The sequence below is a fragment of the Arachis stenosperma genome, chromosome 9 (genome assembly GCF_014773155.1).
Source record: "Arachis stenosperma cultivar V10309 chromosome 9, arast.V10309.gnm1.PFL2, whole genome shotgun sequence".
NCBI classification, from domain to species: domain Eukaryota; kingdom Viridiplantae; phylum Streptophyta; class Magnoliopsida; order Fabales; family Fabaceae; genus Arachis; species Arachis stenosperma.
Genome location: NC_080385.1, coordinates 17566394 through 17580296, shown reverse-complemented (window position 1 = coordinate 17580296; position 13903 = coordinate 17566394). Strand labels below are relative to the sequence as shown.

At 33.1% G+C, this 13903-nt stretch overlaps 2 protein-coding genes across 2 annotated transcripts; one reads left to right on the top strand and one right to left on the bottom strand.

Moving 5' to 3' along the window:
* The first annotated feature begins 828 nt into the window (after positions 1–828).
* On the top strand, positions 829–6430 carry LOC130947803 (uncharacterized). The gene is made up of 4 exons (XM_057876515.1): positions 829–1213; positions 2838–3424; positions 3982–4068; positions 5797–6430. Exons 1-4 carry the CDS (start codon positions 953–955, stop codon positions 6038–6040), a joined length of 1179 nt encoding a protein of 392 aa, XP_057732498.1. The 5' UTR covers positions 829–952; the 3' UTR covers positions 6041–6430.
* Positions 6431–12077: 5647 nt separating this feature from the next.
* Positions 12078–13265, bottom strand: LOC130949169 (uncharacterized). Its single transcript, XM_057877967.1, has one exon. The coding sequence runs from the start codon at positions 13263–13265 to the stop codon at positions 12078–12080; it is 1188 nt and encodes a 395-aa protein (XP_057733950.1).
* Positions 13266–13903: the final 638 nt, after the last annotated feature.

Genomic DNA, 13903 nt, shown 5'->3' with positions numbered 1-13903 from the left:
TAATTAATTAAACCGTATTATTTTTGTCAAAATTAGGCCAGACAAATTAATTTGACCGAAAAAACAGTGAATCAAATCTTGAACTGGTCTAAATTAATAATATTTTTTTATAGAAAATGACTACAATATTCTTATTATAGAAAATGACTAAAATACTCATATCATATATATATATATATATATATATATATATATATATATATATATATTAAAAAATATCTTTTTCTATACGTCTTTATCTAAGTAGCTCCCTTACAAAATTTGGAGGCTAGATAGAGATGCAAGTTTAATGCCAAATTGAATATTAACTCGAATAATAGGCTCCTTCCAAAATTAGAATTAGAGTAAAGTAATAATGAGGTCCCTGAAGATTTCGATTTTTGACAAATTAGTCCCTTAAAAAAGTATCAATTTAATCCTCTACGATAGTAAAGGGTGGACACATGATGTGCTTTTATCAATTCATCAACTAAAACCTAATAGTAATGCTTATATGTACTGTTAATTATTTTGACATGTCTATCTACAAAAGATAGTCATGTAGATAACAACTTTTGAAACGAAACTTTACTTATTTTGATAAAATTATGATAAATAGAGAAAAGTTGATAAATGATATATGAAAACTTAAAAGATAATAAATGTTTCATTATCTAAAACTACATCATTTTTTTACTCATGTGATAATAATAAAATATGCACTACTCTAAATAACGAAATACATGAATAATTTAATTTAATTTTATATTATTTATTTAAGGAAGGACATATATGTCCCCATTTACTATTTTAGAGGATCTAATTGATACTTTTTTAATCGTCACTTTACGCTTAAGCTCCATATTTATTTGACCGAGATGAGCCAAACACGAGAGGATGATACTGCCACAGTAATGGCACACCCAACTGGTTCCCAGTAACCCATTTTTTCTTCCAAACCCACCCTTTTTTCATGCATCACTCGAATCCAAGAATGGGGTTAACTGTTGGGTTGAAGGTGTTGTCTCTAGTAGCCATAGCCTCCCTCCTTGTGTTCGAGGAGTGGGTCTCCACACCCGCATGCAACTTGGTTGACCCCTTTGAAGATCCCAAATTTGAAGACGACCCTGAAAACTTGAAGGTCATGCTTGTCGCTGACCTTCTCTTGTTGGGCTCTGAGTCTGGTTATTTAAGCGTCTTTTTCAGGGACTACTACATATCCAAGTTCTTTAGGGTACTTCCTTAACTCGCCTTGTAGTTCAATGATAGTAGCTGCTTCAATTAGGTTTTGCTACTAACCTTGTGTTGGGTTTTAATGTGTTTTTTGTTTTGCGCACCAGGTGTTTGTTAAAATGTTCTGATGTGTTTTTTTATTGAATGACTTCTCACTTTCTCTTGTGCGTTTAACTTATTGGTAATTATTATGTAAGCTGCTATGTTCTGATTTTACTCACATCATAATATTAAGGGAAATGGTACTTGAGCAGTTGAGCAGCACACCGAGAGTGGGGTGTTCCTATGGTGAAAAATAAGTTTTTGCGTGTTAAGAGTATGGGTTGATGTTTATATGTTATGGACGAATAATAAATACTTAGGATATTTTACAATTTTGACAAGGTGTCAATAGGTGATATGATTGGAGTGGAAGGTTCTACTACCATTATATGCCTATATGGTACTATAAGCACCTTTTGAGAATGATATAAGGACAATAAAAGAAATTCTTAGCAATTTAGTACTTTTCTTTACTTTTTCTAGCTTTTGCATTTCTTTAGAATTAGCTAATTTTGATTCATTAGAATTGGGCCAAAATTTAAGGGTGGTGGAGGTGGATGTCGGCATGAGCTATGATATGACATTATGTGTGTACAAAAATCATTTCTCAAGTATTAGACTCCTAACTTGTCTTCTAAAGATTCATGTTAGTCTTCCCTGAAGAAGTTTCATTTAATATTGGCGAGGCAAAAGAATGAAGAATGTTTTCTTTGTTTGAATAATTAATGTTTGATAATAAATTTATGTTCAAGGTTTACTCTTGCATTTTCTACTAGTTTCTGGATAAGATAACTGTTATGAAGTATGAACTCAGCTTCAACAGAGAAATTTTTGAGAGTAGGTGTATACACTTAGGCTGCAAAAGCAGCCTTGTGCTTTTGTTAAATAGAAACCTATTTTTCAATGTGTATTTTTATTTTATTCTAAATGAGGCAGATAAGTAGGAACCTAATCACTAGGTTACAAAATATAGATATTGAGATAGTAGTGTCGGAAAAAATATATTCATAGTTCCCACTATTCCCATATTTTGGATGGACAAAAAGTACAAAGAACATCTGTCCTGAGTTAGAGACATCTTACCTGTCTCCCCTCCCAGACAGGTTTTTGTCTCTCAATGTCTCTATACTTTTATGCTGGAACTGTCTCCAACACTGCCTATGAGACTCCTACTCTCTCTATTATGTGTTTATGTAAAGTAATTGTAGTTTCAACAATGCTGCGATACACAAAAATTTAAACCCCGTCATCTTATATTTATGCAATTTTCACTATCTGATCACATACACTCTTTATCTCCTTAGGCTTTCTAAGGAACATATATTTTTGTAATATGTAACCAGTAGAGAAATTCCCTGCCTTCCTTGTTTGCGTATTATACTTCAGTGATACTTGATTAATGTGGCTTCTTGTTTATAGTCTTGTAATTGATAAATTTTACTAGTATGCAAGAGTTTGTGCTGCCAAGCATGCTGCTGAGATTGGAATTCCGGGTTACCTCATTGTTGAATTTGAACATTGACATCCACGTATTAGTTTCATTTATCCAACCAGTTTAATTTAAAAATGCAACATCTGGCCAGAAATCTTTTGAAAGTTTGAAGCCTGATTTGCTTCTTGTCTTGGGAGATGTATCTGCAAAAGGTTCTGAGTTGACAAGAAGCAAATGGACGTCAGTGCTTCAGCAGTTTTACCAAATTTTGGGCCCCTTTGTCGATCTTCCATTCCATGCTGTTCTTGGTGATAGGGATATTGGAGACTGCAGTGATCTTGATCTCAACAAAGTTAACTGGATTTCTAGCAAATTACCAGGATTGGATCCTTCTGGCTGTGGTGCATTTGAAATTAATAATATCAGTTTTGTGACACTGAATGCTGTGGCCTTACTCTGTGGTAACAATAGTTTACGGTTTGGTATTGAAAAGGTAATAGAGAGGGAAAGTCTAGAATTTCTCGATGAAACAGGAGGAATAAATGATTCTATCAACACTACAGATGCCAACTATAACTTCATGTGGAGGGTTCACTCCATGCCATCTGGATCAGGACCTGTAATTCTACTCCATTTTCCTTTGAAACAAACAGGAAACCAGCGCCAAGGTGGCATTGATACTTTAAAGAGATCACCTATCTCTTTAATTGAGGGGTTAAATGAGGTCTCAAAACCCAGGTTAGTGGATAACTGGATATCCTTCATATAAATGATATACTGCACCTTTTTTTTTCTTATCATAAAATATGCTACGGTTCAGAAAAGGTCATGTCATCTGTCATCATGTTCTTGCTTTCTTATGTAGTAGCTAGGATGATCATATAGTTTCGGATCATCTGGTTTATTCATATGTTCATTTCTTTCAGGTTAATATGCATTTTGGCCCAAAGAATTTTGATTTAATAAATTTATCTCAAATGTGTTGGACTAATATGTTAAAGCCCGATTCATTTAAGTATCAATTTGTATGTTAAATTGTTAACTCATCTTTTAATTCTTCATGTGATTTCAATTTTCATTCTTGCTCTTTTTTTTTTTGAATGAAAGCTCTCATAAGAAATTGAGTTTTATAGTACTCTAGAAAGTTAGGAGATTCATGCACACAGTCAGTAGTTAACTAGTTATGTATTTGTTTAAATAATAACATATATTTTGTAGTTTGAAGGCAATATTCAACACATTCTTTCAGAATTCATGCTGAGACTTTCTATTTCATTTTGTTCTGGTTGTATCAGGGAGCATATTGGAGCTGGTCTGTACAAATTACGTCATACCCTTCCGCAAAATGCTTCTGAGTACATTTTACGAGCTCTGAAGCCAAGGTAATCAATGTTGCTCTGAGGTTTTTACTTCCAGATATTTTTTGTGTTCATATAATAAATACACACATGATATCTCTTATTTTTTCTATCAAAGTTGCAACAAACTTGCAATTCATCTTGTCATAAGTTTGCTCTCCATTACTATTTCAGTATTTTGCTTAGTTATTTTTCTGGAACTAAATACTGCTGGAAAAATTATATAGTTTCTCTTTGCTGGTATAAAAAAGAGGTTATTGCTAGGATTTGAGACTTGATATTGATATGAGCCCTGAGCTGTTGAAAATTGAAAGATTTGGTATCCATGATGTTGTATAGTGCAAACTGTTAGGTGCCACTCATCCTCTGCCTCAAACGGACATTTTTCCTATCCGATTTCTTCCCTGTCTCTCAAATGGTTTTTATTTTTTTTACTGCACATGGAGAAAACCTGAGGACCAATGAGAACAAACAAAAACTGAGCAATTACTTGATTCTTACCGAGCCAAATATCAGCAATTGATCATTCATCCACTCCATTGATGGGAGGTCTTTTCCAAGGAGCAAGTCTCAAAATTCTTATAAACAGAGGTTGAACTTAGGGTTTCAATAATCATTCTTGTTACGCTCCTATAGGATGAAAATAACCTCTCACAAATGGTTGTACCAACCTGGATTATATTAAGTCTAACCACATGCATATGTTGTGAACATTTGGGGCAAAGGAAGATTGAAGAAGAGAAGATTGGTGGAGAAGTCGAGGAGGTACAAAAATGATTATTTACATTAGGGGTGAACAGAATGAGAGAGATAAGCGTATTATCGTCTACTTTTAAATATTACGTGGTCCTTTTCTCTAAACCTCATATTCTCAAGACAGAGTTCCATGCTCCCTAGAGGCCAGTTGCAACCCACAAAGCTTATCTATGCAGGCTATGCAGAATGATCTTTTCGGTGAAGCCTGTAATGCATCTGGCATCTGCTATTCTCACCCTGATTTTCCCTCAGTTACCCCTCTAATATTATTGACTATTGAGTTCTTTTTAGTAAGAGTTCATTTGAATAGTGGGTATTGAATATGAACTACTTGCATGGTTGTGTATTAGTATATAATTTTAGTTCTATCCTATTATTATACAGGATAATTCTTTTCTGGATAAAAGAAAAATTTCATTAAGGTAAGAAGGATAATACAAGATAGTTCTTCATTCTCTATAAACAACAGATTTATCTATAAAGCATAGCTTTTCATTCTCTCAATATGGTTGAGAGGGGAAGTCCTCTTCATAGATCATAAGCTTTACACCAAATAGATGCCAAATGTCAAATTGTATTGCACAAAACTTGCTTGTCAAAAGATTTGTCATTTAAACTGCAAGCATTATGCTCCAAGCAAATAATCCCAACAACAATGGCATATACTGCAGTGCCATAACAAGCATCATCAATAGGAGCCGATCTAAAGTTTCAGGACACACCCAGCATTCAATAAAAATACCAAACAAATCGTTATCCAGGATAATAATCTGGTTTACTGGGAGTTTGTTGCAATGTGAATTCTGAAAGCCAATTCAGTTTGTATCCTTATATTGAATGTTTAGAAATTTTGAATATCTCTACGTGGTTTGGTTTAACTTTTCCTCAAGTAATAGTGGGATGCTGCTCAAATATTGAACTTCCTTATTTTTCTAGTTGATGCCCTATCGTTTCTTAATGATAATATAGTAATGAGATCCCTTGACATGTCTGCAGGATTATTTTCAGTGCTCACAGCCATTCATTTTCTGACCATGTTCATTTCGACCAAACTAGAGAGATTACAGTTCCGGCAATGTCATGGAATGCAAGAGATGATCCTGGATTTGTGTTTGCCACATTTCAGAAGACAGGTAGAGCAATCAGCATCAGCTATTGTTCTCTCGCTAGAGAATCTCATATTCTTCTTGTCTATATCTCTATAATGGTTTTGTTTTGCTTCTTTTGTTTAAAAGGATAGTAGGAACTATTATGCAAACCACAGAAAGAGCATATCATAGAAAGACACCACAGGCAAACAAAAAAAATGGGGAGAAAAGAGTGTAGGGTTTGTCTAGATACACATTTTTTCATCATTATTGATTGTATCAATTTGACAATTTTGAAGTCCAAAATTTTTGCTACAGGCAACTAATCCAGCTTTGAGGATTCATCCTTCATTAATTAAGGCTCCGTTTGGATTGTGCTTTGGGACAAATATAGAGACAAAGAAATAGAGATGGAAAATTTAAAGACAGAAATGGGAACAAAATTGTTTTTGTATCTTGGTTGCTAAAATCATAGATACAAATATAGAAAAAAAAAGGAGAGTAATTTTTATCCATCTTTCTCTTACATTAAACAAATCTCAACTTTCTTCCACCACTCCTACTCACTAGAGATCATAGTTATCAGAACCGAACCGGTAATCGAATCGGTCAGGTTACTAGGTCACTGGATTATTGGTTCAATCGGTGGGTCACTGGTCGAATCGGTCAACCCGGTATAATTAAATAATTATATAAAATTTAATTATTTTTTATTATAACTTTATAAGTATTTTTATTTTGTTTTTATAAAAATAATTATTATTTTTAAATTTTAATATTTTATTAATTAATTTATATTTATTTTATTATTATGTTATTATAAGTAAAAATTCACATACAATTGTTTTTATGTGAAGTTGATATTTAAGAATCGTTAGATGATTTGACAAGTTTGACTAAATATCATTTAACGATTTTCAACTATCAACTTCATATGAAAACAACTGCATGTGAGTTTTACCTATTATTATATAATTTATTAAAAAAATAATATTAATAAATATCATATAATCATGAAAAGAAAAAATAAATTATGATTAATAAAAAAAATTTATTTATCTTCTTTTTAATTTGTATATATTTAATAAAATTTATAGTTAAATAAAATATAATTGATTTAAAAATAAGTGATTTTATAATGAAAATAAAGTGAATATAAATAAAATAAAAAAATGCTATATGTATTGGTGCATTTTATGATGTAGAAATGAAATTGTTTTTACATGTGTAAAAGGACATGTGTTAATGCATTAGTAGTTAATGCTGATGGTTTTTAGATGGGGAAGAATTAATTAAAGTATACAATTATTGATTTCTTGGACCCACAAAAAGAAAGAGAGTGTGTGACAATATATCTATGACATAGAGACAATTTATTAGGTTTTTTTATTTTAATAAATTGAATAAATATTTTATTTATTAAATTAAATAATTTTAAAAATTATTACCATGTAGACGAGATATATGTATTAGGTTTTTTTATTTTAATAAATTGAATAAATATTTTATTTATTAAAATAAATAATTTTAAAATTATTACCATGTAGACGAGATATATGTATTTGTAAATATAAAAATATATTTTATAAAAATAATAAAAATATTAATAATTTGTATATGGAAGGTGGACGATTTTAACCGTACTACTTCCATCTACTGACGTTTTAACCCCTAACACTTGCTTAAGCAAACTAGTGAGCTAACCACTGGACTAAGTTCATTAATTAGTTAGTTAAAACCGTCTATTTCTTCTGTTATTTTGAAACTGTCCATCTTTTCTATTATTTGAAACTGTTTATCTTTCTTATTATTTGAATTATTCTATTTTTAAGAGTTTGATTTAATTTAAATTATTAATATTTTTTATTATTTTCAAAAATTATATTTTTATATTTACAAATACACATATCTTGTTTACACTATAAACGAGATAATTTTTTATGTATCTCGTTTACAGTAAGGAGATATACGAAAATTGAAAAAATACACATATCTCGATAGTCGATACAGGTAAAATTATCTCGTTTACGGTATAAACAAGATAAGAGATTAGAATTAAGACCATTATTTATTAACAATAAATCAAATAATATGTGATAATTTTTTGTTATAATAAATTAAATAAATGTTTTATTTTCTGAAATAAATAATTTTAAAAATTATTAGAAAAATACGTCAGCATTTCTTATCTTATTTATACTGTAAACGAGATAATTTTACCCGTATCGAGATATGCGTATTTTTTCAATTTTCATAAATCTCCTTACTGTAAACGAAATACATAAAAAATTATCTCGTTTATAGTGTAAACGAGATATGTGTATTTGTAAATATAAAAATATAATTTTTGAAAATAATAAAAAATATTAATAATTTAAATTAAATCAAACTATTAAAAATAGAATATTTCAAATAATAAGAAAGATACGCAGTTTCAAATAATAGAAAAGATGAGCAGTTTCAAAATAACAGAAGAAATAGGCGGTTTTAATTAACTAATTAATGAATTTGGTCTAGTGGTTAGCTCACTAATTTGCTTAAGTAAGTGTTGGGGATTCAAATCCCGCCTTGTTATTATTTGAATTGATTTAGTGTAAATTCTAATAAAAAACGTCGGTAGATGGAAGTAGTACGGTTAAGATCGTTCACCTTCCATATTATTTGAAATGTTCTAATTTTAAGAGTTTGGTCTAATTCAAATTATTAATATTTTTATAAAATATATTTTTATATTTACAAATACATATATATGGTAATAATTTTAAGTTATCTCTATGTCATAAATACACTGTCACACACTCTCTTTTTGTGGGTCCAAGAAATCAATAATTGTGTACTTTAATTAATTTTTCTCCATCCAAGAAGCATCAGCGTAAACTACTAATATATTGACACATGTCTTTCTATATATGTAGAAACAATTTCATTTCTACATCATAGAATGCACGTTGTAACACCCTACCACACAGGGCCTTACGCTTAAGTCATAAAGCAGAGGTGGCAAGGTATTACGACCTCTAAAAGAAAATGATATCTACATAGATGTAGTTGGGTGAAATCATATTTAGGAGCCTTGAAGAACAAGCTAAACAAATTGATAAACAGAAAATCGTGACACACTCGCATGGATATTCGTAAAACGGACAGGTAAAATCGAAATATAACTGAACACATATATATACATATCAGAGTTCCAAAACTCAGATAGCAAGCTCCAGACTCGACCTGCGAAGCTAAGGCCGACCAGAGTATATAATTATGTATATGTACAACCCAAAATAAAACTCAAACCACAAAATAAACCCCTGTATCTCCAAGTCGACCTCTAGGAGGGACAAAACACAAAATATACATGCGGAGATTCTATAAACATATATACATAGCCTAAAACAAAATATGACAGTCCAAAAGACCGTTCTTCGCTTGTAAAGAGGATACCCAAACGCTCAACGAGGTGTCTCTCGACCTGCATCTGAAAAACAACAACATAGTATGGGATGAGAACCGGAGGTTCTCAGTATGGTAAAGGTGTCCGCATAGTTAACATAAAAGGTCTCGGGAAAGCCAGAGGCATTCCTAGAACTTCGACACTCAGATTTCAGCTTAAGAATTCAACTAAACCAGAAATTAGGTAAGTTGTCTAAGGTGTTCTAATTCTGAATCTAACTTTAATCTAATAATTCACGTTCTGTCTCTTCTAATCCTCCGAATCATTGGTGGAACAATCCTCTCTCCTCACACTTTCGCCAAGAAGGATTTCTAAGAAAACATACACATACAGTTCAAACAAGGAAAACACAGATAGAGAAGCATTTACAGCATGTAGAACAAGTAGCGGATAAGCAGAATTAAATAGTTAAGCAAACCAAAACAATGCACACTCAAGCAAACAAACAAATGCATATGATGTATGCCTGTCCTATGGCTGATGAGTCTCATCTGTCGGTTATACATCCAACCCGGCAAGTCCTGGTAGTTAACCATTGGACAGTCCCTCTGTGCGCGCATCCCCAAGCTCAATAATATTCCATGGAGTCAAACTCCAAGCTCAAATATAATATTCCATGGAGTCACACTCCAAGCTCAATAATATAGTATTCCATGGAGTTAAACTCCAAGCTCAATAATATTCAATGTTCATATTTATATGCATGCCCATGGGGGAATCCGGGGAGTTAAAGTGCCCGGTCACATCTTGCGACAGAGGGTCAACAAATAGTCTCAAATACACAAACCACATAATAATCTCTTTCTTTTTAAAAGACCACCTCAAATCAAACTCCAATTCTTAAAGAAATTTTGGCATTATCTCCTCTAAGACTCAAATTTCTGCCACCCTTCAAGGGTCCCAACTATCAAACCAAACACCTCTCAGTCACTCAAATCATTTCCAGTAACAAATTATTTCATAATCAAACAAATCCCAATATTAAATCTTTTTCCAAACCGACCAACTTCAACACCAAATTATTGACAACAGCTAAACCTCACATTTTATACCATATACACAATCCATCAATTATACATTCAGTTCATTCCTATCTTAAGGTCTTCTAGCCTAAGTTTTCACGTGACATTAAACATTAACTACGAGAAACCAAAACCATACCTTCGTACAGAATCAAAATATTCAAAGCTCCGGAGAAGCTTTTTGACTGAGTTATTGAAGAAAAAAATGTCCAGAATCGTTTATGCCTCCTAAAACTCCCGTTGGCCAAATTCAAAAGAAAGAGGAGTTACGTCACTGTCAACTTCTACTAATAAAAAATGGTACCAACGTGTAGATGAGGAGGTTACGAATACTCTTACCGGATTAGATTTTTGATTGGAGTTACGAATTTCAAGAAATCAAAGCCAGAAGTTTGGTGGGGTTTAAGTTTCCTTTTTTCCTCTCTCGGCTACGCTCTTCCTTTTTTTTCTTTTTCCTCGTTCTCTTACGCTCTTCCATATATATATATGGCTTAAGGAAGCCTATAAGCCACCACCTTGGCTTTCTTTATTATTATACAAGCCTTATGATATATATATATACACACAATTCCATATATAATGATGATAATAATATATATGTAACTTAATGTAAATTATAAACCGCCTTTCACTTTCATGTTTTATAATTAATAATAGTAATAATAATACTAGTAATAGTAATGATAATCATGTAATAATAATAATAATAAACGTAATAATAGTAATAATAATAGTAACGTAATAAATATAATAACAACAGTAAATTTATAATACTAGGGAGTAAAATTATATAAACTTATAATACATATAATATTCATGAAAATTATATCCAATGTTTATAATAATAATAATAATAATAATAATAATAATAATAATATAGATTTGATTAAATTTAAATTATTATAAAATTAGTTCAGTTACTAATAATAAAAATAATAATAATTTTTTTTAAAAAAATAAGGAATTCTAATTTTATAAAATAAATTATAATTTATTTATATTTATATTTTTTTTAAATTGAGGGTTGCTACATCCTATCCACCTTATAAAAATTTTCGCCCTCGAAAATTGATATAAAATGGAAGAGACTCATACTAACGTAACTTCCCTTCTTAAACATGTCAAAGAAAAATAGAAGGATTTGACATGTTTAGTTTGCAAATTCAGGATATTCTTATGGCTTAAAAGTCTACGCAAAGCGAAATATACAAGATAAACTCGATGCAGAAAGGTTATAAGGCAGGTTGGTATTAGAACGACGGGTTTATCGCTTTTAATACTCGCTTCATCTAGCTCCTAAGTTCTGCTGATTCTAATGGTGCCATCACACTTAATACTATCGAAACTGGTTCAGCCTCTGACACTAAATCTATCACAACTTACTCTTTCTCTTGACACATAACCGATTATCAATTACGGGTTCAACCTATGTCATGTCTCTTCCTCATAACTTACCATCTCTGGGTTTCAGGTAACTGTCCCGCATAACGCTCAACATTTTCGGTTCTTTATGTATAACTTAAGTTGTATACTCAAAATAATTCAACCCACTACTGCTGCGCCACTCTTATTATTATTCTCCAAGAATTTAGTCACTTTTCTAGGCTGATCAACTATCGTTCTGTCTCACCATTCAGAGGTTTTTAGTCGATCGCTCAATTGAAAATCACAAGGCTCACAACTCGGTAATGTACTACAATGAATGCTACGTGCTATTTACTACGCAAGGCAGTCAGAAATTTCGATTATCAGTGCGTGATTACCTCTAATCGGAGTATCTGCGGTTCCAGCACCATCCGCTGTCATAGTGAACACGCGTCCCTGATGTTGTGCCTTTCCAGCTTCTTGATTCTTCTTCTTTTCTGGAAAATTCCAAGACAAATGCCCAGCTTCACCACAGTAATAGCATACACCTAAACCAGCCCTGCACGGAGTATTCGGGTGGTACTTTCCACACCTTCTACAAGTTAAATCATTCGGTGGGGTCTGAGCTTGCTTTCCTTTGCCTCTTCCCTGGCTGTTATTATTACTGAATCTCTGGAAGTTATTCTGACCCAAATGTGGTTGTGGGGTATAACCGCCTCGTTTAAAATCTTGTCCTCTAGGGGCGAAGTTCCTTCCCTGATCTCTCCTAACAAAAATTCGCTGATCACTCTTATCTGATGTCGCCTTTCTCAGACAATCCTCAGCAACTCTACTTTTGTTTACCAGTTCTGAAAACACTCTGATCTCCATTGGTGCAACGAAGCTCAGAATATCACTTCGAAGACCTCCCTCATACTTAATACATTTCCACTCAGCAAAATCATCAGGCGCACCTTGACAAATACGAGAAAAGTGACATAACTCCTCAAACCTGCTAGTATACTCAGCAACAGTCATCTGTCCTTGCTTTAACTGCATCAATTCAAGTTCTTTGGCATTTCTGGCTGAATTAGGAAAGTATTTTTTATAGAACTCTGTTCGGAAAACCTCCCAATCCCAAGGAATCACAGCGCCATTTGGCTGCAGGATACGTCGTGTCCCCTGCCACCAATGCTGAGCCTCACCTTGCAGCTGATAAGTTCCAAACTCAACCCATTGCTCCTCAGGAACCTGCTGAGCCTGCAGTGCCCGTTCCATAGCTTGAATCCAATTATCTGCATCTGTGGGATTTGAGGTTCCCCTAAAGGTCGGAGGGTGAACTTTCAGAAATGCAGCAAGTGTCATGGGACCGTCCTCATCATTATTGTTTCCGTGATTACCCTGGTTTATCTGATTACCCAGTGCCTCGGCTGTCGCCTGCATAGCCGCAGCCATATTTCCCAGGGCAGCCATGAAGTCTACTGGATCATTCCCTGCCAGGCCAGGAGTAACAGTGCCTATCCTACCTCTACCTCGGCCGCGACCGCGTCCGTGAGTCGACATCTGGTCCCTTCACACACCAAACAAGTGATATTAAGTTGATCAGTCTCAATATCGCAAGTCTAATGCTTCAAGTTCCAAATGCATTCTCATGAACGTTTATGCCACATATATCAATCAGATATCCTAATAGCACATACACACACCCAGAGTATGCCCAGAAGCATAATCAGTCCATCCCTCAGGCTCTATAGGAACGAACTGCTCTGATACCATAATGTAACACCCTACCACACAGGGCCTTACGCTTAAGTCGTAAAGCAGAGGTGGCAAGGTATTACGACCTCTAAAAGAAAATGATATCTACATAGATGTAGTTGGGTGAAATCATATTTAGGAGCCTTGAAGAACAAGCTAAACAAATTGATAAACAGAAAATCGTGACACACTCGCATGGATATTCGTAAAACGGACATGTAAAATCGAAATATAACTGAACACATATATATACATATCAGAGTTCCAAAACTCAGATAGCAAGCTCCAGACTCGACCTGCGAAGCTAAGGCCGACCAGAGTATATAATTATGTATATGTACAACCCAAAATAAAACTCAAACCACAAAATAAACCCTGTATCTCCAAGTCGACCTCTAGGAGGGACAAAACACAAAATATACATGCGGAGATTCTATAAACAT